Source organism: Ochotona curzoniae, unplaced genomic scaffold, assembly GCF_017591425.1.
Source record: "Ochotona curzoniae isolate NIBS_2020 unplaced genomic scaffold, NIBS_Ocur_1.0 contig_883, whole genome shotgun sequence".
Classification (NCBI taxonomy): domain Eukaryota; kingdom Metazoa; phylum Chordata; class Mammalia; order Lagomorpha; family Ochotonidae; genus Ochotona; species Ochotona curzoniae.
This window is the reverse complement of record NW_024466599.1, coordinates 63,293,360-63,307,593: the sequence shown is the minus strand read 5'-3', so window position 1 is coordinate 63,307,593 and position 14,234 is coordinate 63,293,360. Positions and strand designations below refer to the sequence as shown.

General features: G+C 44.2%; 1 protein-coding gene across 4 annotated transcripts in view; it reads left to right on the top strand.

The window, feature by feature from the left end:
- Positions 1-14,234, top strand: part of DGUOK (deoxyguanosine kinase) — a 37,770-nt gene that overhangs the window by 11,924 nt on the left and 11,612 nt on the right. For 2 of the 4 annotated variants that reach the window (XM_040993682.1, XM_040993683.1), the window contains exons 2-3: positions 501-613; positions 10,411-10,598. In XM_040993682.1, coding sequence (XP_040849616.1) covers positions 501-613; positions 10,411-10,598 — 301 coding nt within the window. The remainder of the gene's footprint in view (positions 1-500; positions 614-10,410; positions 10,599-14,234) is intronic. The other 2 variants (XM_040993684.1, XM_040993685.1) reach the window with 2 other exon arrangements.

The window sequence follows — 14,234 nt, the reverse complement described above, 5'->3', positions numbered from 1 at the left end:
CTTTGTGTGCCATTGTAGCCTCCCTGTCTGCCTGTACTGAGGCCGTGGTTAGCAAGATTTGTTCGCTTCATTAGATTTAATGAATGAATGAGGTCATAGTAACTTTCTGTCTTGAAAAACTCTAATTTTGGCACTGTCATAGAACAAATAGGACTAATGCTTTGCAATTTACATAACGAATTTCATCTACTTTTGATGGTTCTATTACATTTTCAACTGCTAGTAACTATTTTTTGCCTCTGGGAAGTTGGGATGTTAAAATTACAAAAAAAAAAAAAGTCTCAAGGGGACCTTTCCTCCCTGTTGCCTCTATTAATTATGGGGAATTTGGTTAGCATGACCTGACCATCATGAGTCTGACAACAGTGTGGCTGCTGAATTTTGAAATCAGAACACTAGAATTTGTTCCCTTGAGATAGCCTGTGCAGCAGGGTTCTGTAGCAGCCTCCTCCTCCAGCTTGCTTTGGGAAGCGTCCCAATATATGCTGTTTGCATTGCAGCTGTGGGAAAGTCCACCTTTGTGAAGTTGCTCACCAGAACTTACCCCGAGTGGCATGTAACTACAGAACCTGTAGCAACATGGCAGAATGTCCAGGCTGCTGGCACCCAACACGTAAGTTTTCAGCTGTGGTGGGTAGTTGGCAGGCGTGGGTGAGTAATCTAATTGAAATAATTTAATTTACTCTGAGTAGGTAAAGGAGCCCAGTTTGAGTCTCCTTTTTAGAATCTTCATTCCAGAAAGCAGACCACATGCACCAGAGAGGATGTGACTTGTTTGAATATTTTCAGTTTTGATTTTGGTGGCTTTTATGTATTAGTGTAATACATAAAATACATACTGCTTCTGTTCTTTCTGGTTTCCCAAAGCATGTCCAACCATCTTGGTTTTTGTCATTCCAAATTATATTTTATCACTACAGAGGCTACCCATCAAGGTTAGTAGCAGTTGTAGTGATTTTAACCTTTCCAAAGTTTTGAAAATTGAAAGTCAAGCAAGAGAGCGTGCAGTCCACACCTGGACATGCAGAGGTGATAGCTGGCCTTTGACAAGCACACACTGTGGGCATCTCACTTTCACTTCTTGGCCTTGGTCCTGGTGTCAAGGCTGCTGCCTTGGCAGAAGCTATACGTGGGTTTCAACACCAGCTACATCAGTATGAGGAGGCCAAGATCCATATGAACCTGAACCCTTGAGGTAGCTGTGGGGTAGCTGCACCATAACTCCTGAGGTTCTGCGAGCTCCTTCTGCAGCCACCCGGGGCATGTGCTGAGTGGCTGAGTCTGGTTTGGAACAACTCTCACTGTTAGACTGCTCGTTGCTGCACTGTGCCATGTGCACCGCCATGACTCTTGACTCATGGGTTCAAATTCTACGCCTTCAAGTCTTACAGCTTTTCCATGTGGCAACCCTCTATATAGTTGGAGTCATTGTTTGCTTGCTTTCTCACCATCAGGTTTTCTCTCTTTGAAGTTGAATACTTCATTTCCCTCAGACTGTTTGTCATTCTGAAGTAACTTGGGTTAAGTAATGAGCTCCAGTTGGCTTGTTTTCCTATTAGATATAACAACAGTGCTACTCAGATCTGAACAGAACATTCTAGAGTCTGAATGGCACTTGTTCTGGGTGCCATTTTTTCCGTTTTCCGAAGAAGAATTGTGTTACCTTTTGTGGCAAAAATATCGTGCTTATTCAGTGTGGTTTTTTTTAAGGACTATTTCTGTGTGTGTAAAATTTTCCATTTTGAAATAAGAAAATTTTTTGTCTTTTTGTTATCTTTTTAAATTTTTGTTGGAAAGTCAGATACACAGAAAAATCTTCCATTCACTGGTTCACTTCCTAAGTGGACACAAAAGCTGGAACTGTGCTAATCCAAAGCCAAGAGCCAGGAGTTTCTTCTGGGTCTCCCACAAGGGTGCAGGATCCCAAGACTTTGAGCCATGCTCTACTGCTTTTTCAGGCCATCAACAGGGAGCTGGAAGAGGAATAGAGCAACCAGGACTTGAACTGGCACCCATATGGGGTCTTGACACATGCAAAGCAAGGACTTTAGCCACTAGGCCACCGTGCCGGATCCTAAAGTATAAATCTTATTCAGAGTATGTCACAGATCTCTTGTTGCAATTTCAGAAAATAGTTTGCTACTCCTGCCTTCAAGATATGAAGCTTGCGGGCCCGGCGTGATGGCGCAGTGGTTAAGATCCTCACCTTGCACGCCTGGGATCCCATATGGGCGCCAGTTCTAATCCCAGTGGCCCCACTTCCCATGCAGCTCCCTGCTTGTGGCCTGGGAAGGCAGTTCAGGGCGGCCCAAAGCTTGGGGACCCTGCACCTGTGTGGGAGACCCGGAAGAGGCTCCTGGATCCTGGCTTTGGATCGGCATAACACTGGCTGTTGCGCTCACTTGGGGAGTGAATCATCGGTCGGAAAGATGTTCCTCTCTGTCTCTCCTCTCTGTATATCCGCCTTTCCAATAAAAATAAAATAAATCTTAAAAAAAAAAAAAAGAATCTTACCTATGAAAAGAAATGAACCTTGCGTTTCATTCCCTTGAGTCAGAAGTGAGTTCAGCATTTGTTTCTAATGAATGAGGTGCAGCAGAAATCAGTGTGCCCTGGGTCCAGCGCAATAGTGTAGTTGTTAAAGTCCTTTCCTTGCATGCGCCAGGATCCCATATGATCGCCGGTTCCAATCATGGCAGCCCTGCTTCCCATCCAGCTCCCTGCTTGTGGCCTGAGAAAGCAGTTGAGGACGGCCCAAAGCCTGGGTCCCTGCACCTGCATGGGAGACCCAGAAGAGCTCCTGGCTACTGGCTTTGGATTGGCTCAGCTCCAGCAGTTGTGGCCACTTGGGGAGTGAATCATTAGATGGGAGATCTTCCTCTCTGTCTCTTCTCCTCTCTGTATATCTGCCTTTCCAATAAAGATAAATAAATCTTAAAAAAAAAATAAAGAAATCAGTGTGCCCTTTTAGGGCAGGTTATGAAGAGACTGGAGTCTCAGACCTCTTGGCAGTAAAGTAGTGATGCCTCTTTTGTGAGTGGTGAAGCAGCCTGATGATGCTTCACCCTACAGGTTGTACCTGTATACAACCCTATGGGGCGGTTATGTAGTGTGTCCATTAAGCCAGTGTGCCTGGCTCAAGTCCTGGCTTCTTCACTTCAGATCCAGCTTCCTGCTGTGTACATCCTGGGAGGCAGTAGAGAATTAAAGTGCTTGGGTCCCTTGCATCCTTGTGGAAAAGGCGGATGGAGTTCTGTACTCCTGGCTTTGGCTTAGTTCTTGTAGGCGTTTTTGGGAGTAGATCAGCGGGTAGGTTTTCTGTCTCTGCATAGAAGAAAGGCAGTCCATAGCGGCAGCAAGCATTTGGCATGGTGATTAAGGTGCCACTCGGGTTTCCTGTAATGCGCATTGTAGTGCCTGCTTTTTAGTCCCTGTTTACTGATAACGTGTACCCTGGTAGACAGCAGATAATGATGGTGCCGGTACTTTGGGTCCTGCCACCAACATGAGAGACCTGCATAGAACTCCAGGCCATCCCTGGCGGTTACAAGTAGCTGAGGAGTGAATCAGTAATTGTCTGTTTATGTTTCTCTGCCTTTCAGATAAATTAAAAGAGACCATGTAACAAGGAACAGAGACCTCCTGCCCATAGGTGAGAGAATTTTCTTGATCCTCCAGCCTCAGTACAGCCCTCAGGCAACACCACATTAGACAGATTTGTAAAAAATGTATTTATTTATTTTTATTACAAAAGCAGGTTCACAGAGAGGAGGAGAGATGGAAAGATCTTTTATCTGCTGCTTCATTCCCCAAAGAACTACAGCGGCCACAACTGATCCCATGTGTAGCCAGGAGCCAGGAGCTTCTTCCCACTTGGGCCATCCTCTGCTGATTTCCCAGGGCACAAGCAGGAAGCTGGATCATAAGTGGAGCAGCTGGGACTTGAACCAGCATCAGTATGGATCTTGGTCCTTGTAGGTGCAGGATTAGCCTGTTGAACTGTTGCACCAGTCCCTGGCTTTTTTTTTTTTTTTTTAAGATTTATTTTCATGGAGAGGAGAAACAGACAAACAGATCCTCCATATGCTAATCCATTCCCCAAGTGGCCACAACAGCCAGAGCCAATCCAATCAGGAGCCAGGAGCCAGCAGCCTCCACTGGTCTCCTATACCACAAGCAGGGAGCTGGATGGAAAGTGGAGCAGGCAGGATACGAACTGACATCCATATGGGATCCTGGCACATGCAAGGCAAGGACTTCAGCTACTAGGCTACTGCGTGAGCCCTATTATTTTTTTTTCTATAAAAAGTCATTGGTTTATTAGGAAGACACAGTTATAGAGAGAAAGGGAGGGCCCGGTGCGATGGCGTAGTGTTTAAGGTCCTCGCCTTGCACGCCCAGGATCCCATATGGGTGCCTGTTCTAATCCCTGCGGCCCCGCTTCCCTTCCAGCTCCCTGCCTGTGTCCCGGGAAGGCAGTCGTGGATGGCCCAAAGCTTTGGGATCCTGCACCCACGTGGGAGATCCGGAAGAGTCTTCTGGCTTTGGATCGGCATAGCATAGGCCGTTGTGCTCACTTGTGGAGTGAATCATCGGACGGAAGATCTTCCTCTCTGTCTCTCCTCTCTGTATATCTGCCTTTCCAATAAAAATAAAATAAATCTTAAAAAAAAAGAGAGAGAGAGAGAGAAAGGGAGAGACAGAGTTTTTCCATCCACTTCTCACTCTCCAGATGGTTACAGTAGCCTGGATTGAGCCAAGCCAAAGCCAGGAACTTCTTCCAGGTGGATGGCCCAATTGCTTTGGGCATCTTCTGCTGCTCTCCCAGGCACATAAACAGGAAGCTGGATCAGAAGTGGTACAACTGGAACTTGAACTGGCACCCACATGGGATACTGGCTCTGAAGGTGGCAACTTAATCCACCACACCAAAATGCCAACCAGAGCCAACTTGTGGCTGGACTTAATGAGAAGTTTTAGGGCAAAACCTTGGAAACCTGCTTCCCAAATTCCTACCCCTCAATAAATGAATAATGAATGATTTTTTTTTTGTTTAAGCCGCTACATTTTAGCATCCTGTTTGATAGGCAGTAATAGTTCAGTAATACACTCATTTGTCTCATTAACCAGAGTCAGAATGGCCAAGAGTTGGTTACACTCACAGTGTGATGACGACATCCCATACTGGAGTCCCGATTTGAGACCTGACTGCTCTGCCTCCTATCCAGCACCCACCCTACTTAGGTGCCTGGGAAGGCCGTGAGGATGCCCACTTGCTTGGACCCTTGCCCCCATGTGGAAAACAAAGGTGGAGCTCCTGGCATCAGTCTGTCCCTTCCCTGGCCATCACTGCCATTTGGAGAGTGAACCAGTGTACAGACGATCTCTGTGACTTTGCCTGTCAAATAAGCAAATCTTTTTAAAAATAGTTAGAACTGGGCCCAGTGTGATGGAGCAGTGGTTAAGGTCCTCGCCTTGCACGCCCAGGATCCCATGTGGGTGCCGGTTCTGGTCCCTGCGGCCCCACTTCCCTTCCAGCTCCCTGCCTGTGGCCCGGGAAAGCAGTCGAGAACGGCCCAAAGCTTTGGGACCCTGCACCCGCGTGGGAGACCCGGAAGAGGCTCCTGGCTTTGGATCGGCATAGTATCGGCCCGTTGCGCTCACTTGGGGAGTGAATCATCAGACAGAAGATCTTCCTCTCTGTCTCTCCTCTCTGTACATCCGCCTTTCCAACAGAAATAAAATAAATCTTTAAAAAAAATGGTTAGAACTTTTGTATGTTCAGGCTTTCTTTCACAGATAAATATATATTTATATACACTTATTAAATTTGTAAAATAGATGTATATTTGTTTTTTTAAACCAAAATTGTAATTACCACCTGCATGTCATTTGATAGTAATGTCATTGTAATGATTGTACCACACCGTGTAATTTGAAATATTTAGTTTTGAAATAGTCCTGTTTCGAATATTTAGTTTTTAAATTTTTCCTTACTATCTGTAATGTTTTTTTTTTTAAGATTTATTTATTTATTGGAAAGTCAGATATACAGACAGGAGGAGAGACAGAAAGGAAGATCTTTCTGACCAATGATTCACTCCCCAAGTGAGCACAAGGACCGATGCTGTGCCGATCCAAAGCCAGGATCCAGGAACTTCTTCCAGGTCTCTCATACGGGTACAGGGTCCCAAAGCTTTGGGCCGTCCTGGACTGCTTTCCCAGACCACAATCAGGGAGCTGGATGGAAAGTGGAGCTGCCGGGATTAGAACTGGCGCCTATATGGGATCCCGGGGCGTTCAATGCGAGGACCTTAGCCGCTAGGCCTCGCTGTTGGGCCCTACTATCTACAATGTTAAATGATTAATGTACTTTTAGCTCAATCATTTTTAATAGCCAAAATTTGTGTACATGTATGTGTGTGTATTTGTAAAATTTGTTTATTTGAAAGTCAGAGTTAAAGAGAAAGAGATTGTGCATCTGCTAGTTGACACCATGAATAGCTGAAGCCTGGAATTCAATTGGGTCTCCCAGAAGGGTGGCAGGAACTCAGGTACTCTGGCCATTTTCCACTGTTTCTTTGGACGCCTTTGCAGGAAGCCAAATCATGATTGGAGTATGGGCTAACACTGTAACTTGCCAGGTAATACTGCTGCTTAAAACACTATCATCCCAAATGGGTACCAGGTTCATATCCTGGCTGCTCCTCTTATAACCTACCTCCATATTAATGCTCTGGGAAAAGCACTGAAAGATGACCCAAGTGATTGGGGCCTAACAACCCATGTGGGAGATCTGAATAAAGCTCCTGGTTTCCATTTAGCCCAACCTGGCGGTTGCGGCCACTTGGAGAATAACTGACGGAAGGAAACCCCTCTCTCTGTCTTTCCCTCCTCAGTAACTCAAATTTTCGAATAAATCTCCTTTTTTTTTTTTTTTTTAAGAAAGGGTAGTGGTGTTGGCTGGTGTTCAGATAACAAGTTAAGCCACTGCTGGAGACACTGGATTCCCATATGGATGCTAATTAAAGTCCTCGTTACTTTACTTCTGATCCCATTTTCTGCTGATTTGCCTGGAAAAGCAACAGAAGATAGCTAAGTCCTTGGGCCCCTGCTACCAACATGGGATAGCCAGAAGAAGAAGCTCCTGGCTTTGGCCTGGCCCAATTCTAGCTTTTGGAGCCATTTAAAGAACGAACCAGTTGATGAAAGATTCTCTCTTTCTGTCGTTCAAATAAGTAGGGAAAAAAAATGGAGCAGGGCCCGGCGCGGTGGCGCAAGTGGTTAAGTCCTCGCCTAGCACGCCCGGGATCCCATATGGGCGCCGGTTCTAATCCCGGCAGCCCCGCTTCCCATCCAGCTCCCTGCCTGTGGCCTGGGAAAGCAGTCGAGGACGGCCCAAAGCTTTGGGACCCTGCACCCGCGTGGGAGACCCGGAAGAGGCTCCTGGCTTCGGATCGGCATAGTATCGGCCCGTTGCGCTCACTTGGGGAGTGAATCATCGGACGGAAGATCTTCCTCTCTGTCTCTCCTCTCTGTATATCCGCCTTTCCAATAAAAAAAAAATAAATAAATAAAAAATAAAAAAAAAAAATGGAGCAGCTAGGACTGCAGCACTCAGGAGTAGCAGTTTAACCCAGTGTGCCACAGCACTGGTCCCTTACTGGTGTGTGTTTTATGATAGTGTAGAACCAAAATCCTGATCTCTAAAAATTTTGCAAATTATTGACCCAAGTGCTTAAGCCATCATTGCTGCTTTCCTAGGAAGATGGATCAGAAGCAGGAGTGCTGAGATTCCATTGCTTTGATACAGTATCGTAAGCAGTGCCTTAACCCACTATGCCAGGATATAGGTGTCGACCATTCTTTTGTTTTATAAATTTTTACTTCAGAATGTTAACTAAAACTTCTGGTTATATTGTAAAACTTGTTTTTCTGTCCTCAAATGCCTAGAGATAACATAATAAAGCACTCACCTATAAAATAGTGATTCTCAGTGGTGAAGGAATCACGTGCCAAGAAGAGGAACAGCCAAGACACAGAGCGGTGCCCGTATGGGATGCTGGCACCGCAGGCATCAGCTTGATGCTGCTCTGCCATGTGACCAGCCCCATGGTACTTACTGTTCAGGAAATAATAACTAGAAAAAGTCTGTGTTCAATATAGATGCAGTTTTTCGTTTTTTGAATTTTTTCTCCTTGCTGTGGAATAGAGAGTACTAATACTGTATTGAAGTTGTAACAGATCATTTTGACCTCTGGAAACTTGTTTGATACAAAATTGATTTGCTGTTAGGTGGAGCAGCAATGATACTATTCCTCATTTATCTCTACAGAGGAAAAATTTAAAAATACTCTACTATGACTATATTGCAGTGTATACTGGATCTCTTCTAGTCTGCATGTCTTCATCTGTATAATTTTCTGCTTTTGTTCTCTTAGTTTATGAAGTATCTTAAGCTGACATTCTCACTCACTAATTAACTGCAGTATTATCTTCATTAGGTTTCTACATTGACAATTGCATTTTTCACCTCCAAGAATGTTCTTTTTGTATTGTTCCCTTTTTATTCATTTTATTGTTACTTTTCACTAATGAAACACTATCTTGAATTTTGTTGGTGTTTGTTTCCTCCTATTTCTGCCAGCAGCTTTTTCTGGACACAGCTTGGTTTTCTCCCCTTTTGAATTGTTGAGCATCACCCAGTTACTGTAATTTCAGCATATATTTGGAGATATATTTGTGTGTGCGTGTATGTGTGTGTATTTGGAGATACATGTATATTTATTCTGTGGCTAAAATGAGTTCTTTTGGCAACAGTGCAATTCTGTGTTTCAGAACAGCCTCCCTTTTGCAGCTCAGGGTGGCAGACTTGCAGATGCGGTAACTTCTACGAATCCAGCTACTCCATCTGCCAGCCCAGTGCCTCCCTCTGTCATTCAGCATCCAAGAGCTGCTCCCTACACTGTCGAGTGATGCTGTTAAATGGTTGAAATTCAGATTTGTCCTGCTGCCTCTACCCTGCTGTTCGCCAGGGGTCATTTGTGAGGCTGGTGTGTATGCTTTGGAGAATTGGAAATAGAGAAATCTTTCAATATGTACTTCCCAGCTTAATGTCCCCTTTTCTCCAGAAACTTCTTGAGATTTCCTCCACCATAGGTGATTGTGCTTTCATGTCACATTCTCCTTTATATTCCTGCTCTTTGTGTCCTGTCACTCCCTCTCTTTTGTATTTTAGCCCCTTGCATTCAATAACCACATTTTGTTCACTAAACCAGGTTGGAGTTTTCATTCAGCACTTACTCCCTCCAATGTTGTGCACAAGGAAGTTACCAGACCTATTACTAGATTTTTGCCTCTGCAAAATAAGTGTAGCACCAGTACCTACCTGATTAAACAGTTCTGAATGTTAAATGCTTTATCATAAGTGAAAATTGAAATAAATGTTACTTCCTTTTCCTGTACCTCTTATGGCCACTAGGCAACATAGTGCCTCATCCACACAGGTCTTCCATTAAACGTAACTGACTGAATAAATACAGGTCCAGAGTTTTGCGTTGAATCTGTGGCAGAATCTAGAAAAGAATTCAGGACTCCTGTATATCCCCTACTTATGCCAACTAGCACATGCCAAATAACTGAAACACTTCTAATTGCATTTTATATGTTGCTGGAATGGAAGAGGGTTTTGGCAAGCAAAGTATAACTTAGCATGAAGGCATAGGATGCAAATTGTTTGCTTGGTTGATTAAGTTTGCAAATAATCACTTTCTTTGTCTTTTTTTTTTTCTAAGTTTTATGAAGCAATAGCTGCAGAGGCAGGCATTTTGACACAGCACATTAGCAAATAGTGGATTAAGCTGTGGCTTGGAATGCTGTGCTGTTTCAAGTCCTAGTTCCTCTGCTTCCAGCCCAGCTTCTGCTAATGCACCTAAAAGACAGCAGATAATGGCTCCCTGGAAGACTGGGATGGAGTACCTTGACTTTTCTCAGTGCATTTGTGGAGTGAAGCAGCAGATGGAAAATCTCTGTTTCCACTTGCACGTGTATGTGTGTGTATGTGTGCTGTTCTGTTATTCTCTCTTTCAAATAAATGAATAAACCTGAAAGAAAAGAAAGGAGGGGGAAGGAAACAAGGGAGAATGAAAAAGGAAACAGTCCATGACGGACTCTCAGGTGAGGCTGTATAATGTCTCAGTGGAGAGATTTAATTTAGGTAGAATTTTAAATGGTTGTTAACTCTTCCCCAGATGGACTTGACTACACCAGTCCCTGATTGTATCTATTAATGGGAGAAAACCTCTATAATTTCTTCTTTCATTGGTTATTAAGCAGGCTTAAGGGAGTTCTGGAGTTGTGTACCATAGAGTAAATACACCTTCTAGAAAATTCTGTTACAATCCCCTCTAGGCCTGCGCTGCCCAAAGTCTCGGAAACTTACTGGACATGATGTACCAGGAGCCAGCACGATGGTCCTATACATTCCAGACATATTCCTTTATGAGCCGTCTGAAAGTACACCTGGAGCCCTTGCCTAAGAAACTCTTACAGGCCAAGAGGCCAGTGCAGGTCTTTGAGAGGTCTGTGTACAGTGACAGGTAAGATGTCAACCCTCTGCCGTTCACAGGGCCCCTTCTCAGTTCTTCATACTTTCCCTTTTCCCCCAAGGTTCCACCCTGTACTAGTCATTGAAAAGTATACTTTGCAAACTTACTGGGCCCGGCGCGGTGGCCCAGTGGTTAAGGTCCTCGCCTTGCACGCCCAGGATCCCATATGGGCGCCGGTTCTAATCCTGGCAGCTCCACTTCCCATCCAGCTCCCTGCTTGTGGCCCGGGAAAGCAGTCGAGGATGACCCAAGGCTTTGGGACCCTGCACCCGTGTGGGAGACCTGGAAGAGTCTCCTGGCCTCGGATCGACATAGTATGGGCCGTTGCGCTCACTTGGGGAGTGAATCATCGGACGGACGATCTTCCTCTCTGTCTCTCCTCTCTGTATATCCGCCTTTCCAATAAAAGTAAAATAAATCTTAAAAAAAAAAAAAGAAAACTTACCTATTTTTTGAAGACAACACTATAGCAATTTGCACAGTTATATTTCTACTGAGTTTCATAGTAATGTCAAGAAATAAATGTGTTTTTTTGGTTTATTTATTTTTGTGAGCTGAACATACTAACTGTCCCACATTACCACTAATTAATCCCTGTTTCCTGGCATGGAGGCAAGCTATAGCTACCTAGTATAAATCATACATGCTAAAGGGAGGAGACATTTAGCAGTGTATGACCTAGGAAAACAAGTGAATTAAGTGGTTGATTATCATCTTAAAGAAAAAGACTGTTAAAATTTGTGTCCCCAAAATGACATAAGAAAATTATTTATCCCTTTTTATTCTCCATAAACAGTCGTGTAGGCAGAAGAAGCACATCTGTGAAATTAGTTTGTTTCAGAGTTATTGGTCTTTTTCCACTCTTTGGGTGGCAAGGTTAGGTGACAAGGTGCTGGCCAGAGCCTGGAGTGAGCACCCAGTGCCTTTTGAGGAAAGGGACTTAATGCCCCGAGGTATGAAGGCCGGCAGCTGGCCTAGAAGAGTCCATCTCTTCCAGAAGAGATATCCTTACTAGACCCCAGGATTCCTGCTTCTGCCACCTAGAGCAGAGTGAATTACAGGTAAGCCACTTAGAAGCAGAGTAGCTTGATCTCGCTGCTGAAGCTTCGCTGAATCAGGAGGCTGTCACTAACTTTTGTCAGTGAAATGCTGCTTTTAAGCAAAATGATCTGTCTTGAGCCGCTTGGAATTATTAAAATGGAAAATGCTGCATTTTTCATTTTCTATTCACTGCTGAAGACACTCTCCATTCAATTCTAAATTAGATAAATTAGTTCTGCCTCTTAGTACTCCCATAAAGTCACCTGAAAGAAAACAGTAAGTAAATATTTCTAAGTGGCAGGTGATTCGGATACATAAAACACATCTTACAAGTTACACATTTCTCCTCTGCACCCAAGCATAGAGCAAACTCTTTATATAAAAGCCAAATGTATACTTCACAAATGGTTTGGTTGTAGGGTTTAGTTCTTTTCAGCTGCTAGAATACTACTACCTATTCTTTCTTTTCTTCCAAATGGTGAACCTAAAACTAGGAAGTTGAATTATATGTGACCACCTAGATTGCTTGGAAACGTGCTCACAATTGGTCTTTTGATTTCTAGTCCTTTACTAATTTGGTCATGTAAGAGACACCTCAGGAAAAGAGAGAAGTAAATGCTATGCTATGCTGCTATGTGTTCCTTTTTTTTTTTTCTTAAAGATTTATTTTATATTTTTATTAGAAAAGCGGATATACAGAGGAGAAACAGAGAGAAAGATCTTCTGTCCGATGATTCACTGCCCAAGTGAGCGCAACGGCCGATACTATGCCGATCCGAAGCCAGGAGCCTCTTCCGGGCCTCCCGCGCGGGTGCTGGGTCCCAAAGCTTTGGGCTGTTCTCGACTGTTTTCCCGGGCCACAGGCAGGGAGCTGGAAGGGAAGCGGGGCTGCAGGGATTAGAACCGGCGCCCATATGGGATCCTGGGCGTGCAAGGCGAGGACCTTAACCACTGCTCCATCACACTGGGCCCCACTATGTGTTCTTAACATTTACTTGTAAAATAAGGGGTAAGAATTTTTTTTTATCGTGGGAAGCTACCATAGTAAGTGGTTTCTTTAGACTGGGATTGAGTTTTTAAAAAGCATTTTATTTATTTATGAAAGGCAAAATGTCAAAAAGAAGAGACAAACCTCTCAACCACTGGCTTATTCCCCAAATGGCTATAGCAACCCAGTCTGGGCCAAGTTGAAACCAAGAGCCAAGAACTGCACCCTGGTCTCCCACGTGGGTGGCAGAGGCTCACACACTTGAATTTATTACCTACTGCCTCCCTGGCACATTAACATGAAGCTGGATCAGAGACAGAATGGACCTACTTCAGTATGAGATGCTGGCATCATAAACAGCAGTTTAACCCATTGCATCGCAATGCCACACACTAGAAGAGTCATTTTTGAGATTAAAAAAACATTACTAATAACAAATTCATGTATTTGTTTGCTTGGCAATCTTCCTGAACACTGCCTGTGTTGAGACACGAGGCCTGGCTCTAGAGCTGCAGCAGTGGGTAAGGCAGACCCAGTTGCTGCCTTCACATGGATCCTACCTCGTTCAGTAGGTATTAAACACATGCTTGTATGTATTGTATGTCCCAAAGGAAAAACATAAGTTGCTTAAGAGAGTGGGTTATAGGAAGGAAAAAAAAACCTGACTTTGCTGTTTGAGTTAAAGGAAACACTGGCTTCTGGTTTTAAAGCAGGTTCTTGACTCCTCATGCCTAAGCTCTATGCCCTGCAGCAACTCCCTCCTGCTCCACACTCAGCACTGCACCCTTCTCCCCTGCTGTCACGTATCACACTAGCTGTGAAATTAAGCACTTCTTACCAGAGGCAGGGGAGCCCTGCTCCATGGCTTAATTGGCTGATCCTCTCCTCTCAAGTGTCAGGATCTCATTTGGGCACCTGTTTATGACCTGGCTGCTCCTTTTCCCATCCAGCTCCCTGCTTGTGGCGTTGGAAAGAAGTGGAGGATGGCCCAAACCCTTGGGAGCCTGTAACTGTATGGTAAACCCTGGAGAGACTTCCGGCTCCTGACTTGGGTTTTGCTCAGCTCCCAGCCATTACAGTCACTTGGGAATGAACCAGCAGACCGAAGATCTTTCAGTTTCTCCTCTCTGTAAATTTGCCTTTCTGATAAAAATAAATAAATCTTGGGGGTAGGGAATTGCCCCTTTAATAGCACTTGGTTAATTTCTCTTTATAGAATGTCTGGTTTGACTTCTGGATTTCTGAAGCTGACACTATTTTTGGAACTTGGTACAAACATCACCTCTCTGTTACCTTCAAGCTATAGCTATCCCATTCTAGATAAAAAATTTTACTTGCAGAGTTTCCATATTAGCTTTATCAGAACCTAGCAAAAAGCAGTTACAGCAGTAACTGAAATATCTTGAGTCAATTGCCAGTCACTCTTCTCAGCATTGATGAGCATTATTTATAGTCATCACCTCATTGGGCCAAGAGTTTGGACAACTTGCCCACAGTGAAAAAGCTACGGAAGAGTGCAGCCAGATCAGACCCTGCTGGAATGATGACACACACAGCCTTGCAGTCTGTGCTTCGCTGAGCCATTAGTAGGGGAAGAT